At 33.8% G+C, this 5,880-nt stretch overlaps 1 protein-coding gene across 2 annotated transcripts in view; it reads left to right on the top strand.

Annotated features, from left to right (window-relative positions):
• Nucleotides 1-5,608, top strand: part of LOC106881736 (G-protein coupled receptor 83) — a 258,598-nt gene extending 252,990 nt beyond the window's left edge. For both annotated transcript variants that reach the window (XM_052969406.1, XM_014932228.2), the window contains exon 5: nt 3,080-5,608. In XM_052969406.1, the coding sequence (XP_052825366.1) occupies nt 3,080-3,298 (219 nt within the window). In that variant the 3' untranslated portion in view covers nt 3,299-5,608. The remainder of the gene's footprint in view (nt 1-3,079) is intronic.
• Nucleotides 5,609-5,880: the final 272 nt, after the last annotated feature.

Here is a 5,880-nt window from a genome sequence, read left to right as displayed (position 1 = left end):
GAACTGTATGGATGGATTTATTGAGTTCACATGATCTAACAGCATTTGGACATCTTGCTGGTGGGGCCAGAGAATAAAGGTGTCATCAACGTATCGCAGCCATAGGGTTGGTTTTAGTGGTGTTGATCCTAAAGCCAAATTCTCGAAGTATTCCATGTATATATTGGCTATTATCGGTGATAATGGCGAACCCATAGCTAAACCATCTTCTTGTCGATATATATCAGTGTCCATACTGAAGTAGGTAGTTTCTACACAGAACCCAGGTTCGAAATTTCCCCAAGACACCTGACGAAGGCTGGAGGGTATATCAGCCGAAACGTTGTGTTAACAACAAACAAGATGAGGACGAATATCCGTCAAATGTAAATAATGTAAATAATCTCTTCTTCTGTCTTCTACTCTTCGGCAGACTTTATGCGGATATATTCTCTATCCTATCTCTTCATTTCCTCTCATATTCTCATCTCCCTTTCATTCCTCTCACTCTTACCATCTCTGTCCCTTTCTCTCATTCTTAATTCCTATTCTTCTGATAGTTTTGAAATTTATAATTAGCCACCAATCAACCACCCATGAATAACGTAGATTTTACAGCCGCAGTGAAGATAATCCAAAAGGCTTTTCTTTCTCCGAACTGCGAACGTGTAGTATAAGGTAGAAGGATCTCTATCCAGCAAGATAACTTCTTTAGTACTTGTTACTTTGTAATTGATTACTACCTGAGCTGATAGACGACTCCGTAAGAGGAGCTTACTGTGACAGCACATGATTCTCTGAATTTATATCTATATCATTTATATAGATACAGTAGGGTATATAATACCACTTGCTAAAATCAGATCCAAGGCTCGAAAACCACCAGTAACTGGTGGTTTTCGAGCCTTGGATCTGATTTTAACAAGTGGTAATATACCAAACTGTATCTAAATTTGCCTTATACTGTGCCTGTAATAGCTTGAACCTGTTGGTCACCTTATTACTACCTTATAAATATCGTTAATAACGGTTATAATACATCTTTATTTAAAATATATCATTTATATATATGCCACAGAACCTCCCAAAACTAGATACCCATATCTAAGCATTGTCTAATTAGGTTACCCATGAAGAAAACCAAACAATACCAAAGTAATCCCAGGAAACTATGAATCCACGAACACTTTCCACTCTACAAAAATGAAAGACAACCCAGAATAACGAGGCTAAGATATTTGCAATCGAGCATAACATATGTATCTTCTCATTGTCAACTGCCCAAACGGGGCTTTACCATTCAATCTAGCGGTGTCCACAGCGTTAAAAATATAAACGCTGCCTTGGTATCCACGAGCTAATAACAAGTTACAACATAAAAGTAAACAAACAGTGATAATTTATAGATTATATATTAAAATAGTATTTATAACAAAGAATTCGTTTGAAAAAGGACATTCAGACAATACAATAAACATAGGAAACTAGATGCTTTGTTTCTTAATCAACATCACATTACGAACATGATAACAAGGCTAACGACAATCGTTAGTACAGTACATGTTATAAACAAAGCCCTTGAACTATGTACAAAGAAAAGGACAAGCTTAAATCAATATCTATGAAACAAGTCCGATACTACAAAATATATTAATCAAGTAAACGGCTTATTAAAAGTAAAATAATAAAGAATCCAGATAAAAAAAAGGGAAATAGAATTAAATTAAATTAGAAATTATATATGCATATGTTGTTGTAATTGGGGATATTCATGTACATACATATATAATTAAAACAAACAACACTTCTTAACTACAAAATTATAATCCATTATAAATAAACAGTCAACGAGTTTGTTATTTGGGAACAAATCAAATTACATTTAATTATAGAATAAATAGATATATATGTACACTTACAAACAGTAAACATTGAACATTACTAAAACAAAGTTACTACCGAAATAATGCTACCTATAGCGAAACCCCACGTGTTGCAGAGAAATTAACTCACGTTCTTAACCATACGCTGCCAAACACTGAAAGATCGATATCTGTCAATATGCGGAAGTCAATACTGACTACATATAACATGTATGATATATATACTGGGTGTTCGTGCTACATTTGACGATTTCTTACGTCTTCTTTTTTCTGGAACAGTTTGATATATTTTTGAAGAGTCACCGGCACTGGATAGCATAAAGATTAAAGCTGTAGTTGAGAGAATGTCAGCTAACATGGACAACTAGAACTCAACTGAATATTGGGAAACGGTTACCTGTATCATGATGATTCGAGCCGATTGTCAAAATGCCGACATCATGATTGCTGCTCAATGCTATGTGAACACTGTAAACGCAGTAAGACGTGACATGGACTACAAGGCCTTGACCATCAGAAAAAGGCACCGCAGGCGCTTTGACTGCATCTGCTCGCCGGAATTAATCCCGACACCTTTAAACAGTGTATTAGGCTCATTTCAGACGATTATGTGAAGCTGCTAGAGACTGGCCAAACCCTCGCTGGAGGGGTTTACTACTAGAAGGCCATATGAGTGGCAGCAGGACTCGGCTCCTTGTCATACCTCTGGAAAGTGTCGGAAAGGGTTGTCGGGAAATTTCTACGATTTCACCAGCCCCAATTTCTGGCCTTCTAATTTCCTGATTGTAATCCCATGGATTACTGTGTGACACGTTGTTAAGAAAGACACCAACCGCTCTGCCTGCAGCACCAAAGCCAAGTTTTTGAAGATCTTCCCAGAAACACAGTAAGGAACGCATATGTCAGTTTCCCAAGCCGTGTTGAAACCGTACTGGAAGTTGAGGACAGTTACTTTGAGTAAACTGTTATCTCCCAGCCAAAATCTAGTTGATATTTAAAAATATTTTTAAGATATCTATATTTTTATTTTTGGATGGATGATTGTCTTTTCTTTTCCTTTTATGCAAACTGTCAAATTCAGTCCGAACACCTTATATAAGTGTTGGTGTTTCAGAGAAGGAATGGTAGACAAAAAGGGAGAGGTTACGTATCTTTGTGTTCTCTTGTGTGTAAATTTCTTATCTGTTTGATTTATTATTCCAAATTTTCTTCGACAGGAAAAATTCAAGAGAGAATTTCTGCAGCTCTGCAAAGTATGTTGGAGAAGAAGAACTCAAAGGGATATGATGACGCTTGAATATTTAGACAGCGTACAGCATTCAGGAAAATTCAGCATTACTGCTAATGGCAACAGAAGCAGGCTACTCCATGAAAGATCCTGTCAGACTCGCTATACTTCTGTTGAAACCGACTCTACAGAACAAAGCATGGTATGAAATGTAATTCAAATGAAAGAAAAGCACACAAATATGAACTGGAAAATATTTGCTAAAAGACACCTGATAAAGTATTCGCTACAGTACACCTGGGCACAAAATTAAACATTTATACTTGTCGTGCCTTAATTAGCAAATGGAATTTTATTTAGAATACATCAATAATTTGATACGAATAATAAACCTACAAATTGTACACATAAGTAAAGTAATTACAGCTAAAAATAAACTAATAAGTATGTGATTACAATAAGAATTGGATTAGATTAACTTTCAATAAAACAAGATTAATTTAAAGTAAATCATTAAAAAAGAAATTAATAGAAACCTAGAAAAAGGAAGAAATCAGTGGTCGATTAGTACAATATTGAATGATTATACGAATGAACTATTTGACTTCAAAATGGAACGCAAACAACTCAATTTATTCATATATCTAAGACTGCAAGTAACACCTTCATCACTGCCCTTTTTATCCAAACATCCACGCAATAGAAAATCTAGTTCTGAAATCGCTTTCAAATTATTGCAGTTTTTCTGAATAGGTTTTTCTTTAATTATATAATGAACCAACGCTTAATGATATCTGAGACTAAAAGGTAGGGTTTACCTTGAATCTTCAAATACGCGGTCGACGTTCCGTCGTATTTCAGTACATGATACATCATAATTTGTACCTCACTTCATCTGCTTGCTTAATTGATACTTGCGTTAAACTTGTATCCTATCCATGTTCTTCGACACAGCGGGGCTACAACCGAAAGAAAATTGTATTAATGCATAATTTTCCTAGTTTAATTGTTTCTTATGCTGGGTCATGTTCTTTATCATATTTCCAATGTGTAATATATTTTATTTTCAATTATTGATTACCTGTTCGTGGTCAATGTATTTAGTTGAATTTATTCAATTATTGAAACCAAAACGTTATACACTTCTGGCGGAATGAAACATGTTTTTCGTGTACACTCCAGAATATGTATATACGTATGCATGTTCCTGTGCGCAAGTATGTATGCATGCATGAAAATGCATATTTTTGTGTATAATAATAATAGTAGTAGTAGTAGTAGTAGTAGTAGTAGTAGTAGTAGTAGTAGTAGTAGTAGTGATTAAAAAAACAAACAGGTTTCACATTAAGTTCTCCGCCAATTGCATGGCTGACATGAATGACGATGATAAGAGGTTCGGGTAAACCTTAGTGTCGCTCTGAAAACCCAGGTGTACAATGGTGGAAGGAATTTACATAAATGGAACAGATAATGGAAGTGATGTGAGAGATATATTTATTCCATACATTTACAGCTGTTTCATAATATGAATACACATATGTTTGTGTATGTATGAAACATACATACACAAACATATATAAATAAATATATATGCGTGTGTATACCCATATACAGAAGGGTACGGATATGAGAACCAATAAAATAATCTTCAAAACGATATATGGTGGTTGAAAACATCAATTTTACTACAGAGATACCATATCCACAGGCAATAGATGTACTCAACGTGTTGCTATATGTAATTTACTTTACGGGATCAATGGCTATAGAACAATACATATTCTGAGGTAAAATATATAAATACAGTAAAATATATGAATACAGAAAAATATATGAATACAGTAAATTTATTTAAAACTCGAAATAATCGGTAAAAATAAACATAAGGCCAAATAATCAGAAAATATAGTCGAACAACTGCACTGACGCTTATATGAGCTAATATATTTTCACTATAATTGCGATTACATAAATTGTAAATGGAAACAAGGAGATAAAAGTATACGGATAAATAAACAAATAAAAAATAATTTAATCCATAAGGCAAGGTAAATCAGATAAGATAAAATGAGGTAAAAAAACGTGAAGGAGATAAAATCTGGAATTAAACCACATTTAATATAAACTAATGGTAGTATTCAAGCATTAGATTATAAGCTAAGGGTAAATAACTGTGGAGGTATACGGAGAAGGTATGATAGAACAAAATCGACAAAGTAAAACAGTTAGTTTATATTAAATGTATTTAAATATTTATAGTTAGTTAGTTGATATATTGTGAAATAAAGGTATCCAACAAATCAAAACCCAAAACCTAACAATATTTCCTAAGCATAATACTGATCGAAATAGTTCAGCTAGGGATTAAATAAACTAGTTAGGGTAAATAAAGGTAGAAAGGATTGGAAATCTAGAAAAAGTGAAAATGGAGGTTATAGTATCAATGGTGGGATATATTTAAGAGGTGGGCTATATTTAAGAGGTGGGATGTATTCAAGAGGTGGGATAAACTTAAGGTAGTAGCTTAATGTTACTTGAATAACTTTACTATAAATGTTTCCATTTATAGTAAAGTTATTCAAGTAACATTAAGCTACTACCTTAAGTTTTGGTATTGTGTAGGAATGAAATTCGGCACAAATGCGGGCAATTTATTGTTACATCACTTTTTTGATTGATAATTATTTCAAAGGCTTCCGATATGCACAAATTAGAAGCAGCATTATTACCTTTATATGTTGTGCCTTGCTTATGATGGACCCCGCATTGGTAACCATTCAGAGGAAACTA

This window comes from Octopus bimaculoides, chromosome 1, assembly GCF_001194135.2.
Source record: "Octopus bimaculoides isolate UCB-OBI-ISO-001 chromosome 1, ASM119413v2, whole genome shotgun sequence".
NCBI classification, from domain to species: Eukaryota; Metazoa; Mollusca; class Cephalopoda; order Octopoda; family Octopodidae; genus Octopus; species Octopus bimaculoides.
The sequence above is the reverse complement of the archived record's forward strand: the minus strand, read 5'-3'. Positions and strand labels throughout refer to the sequence as shown.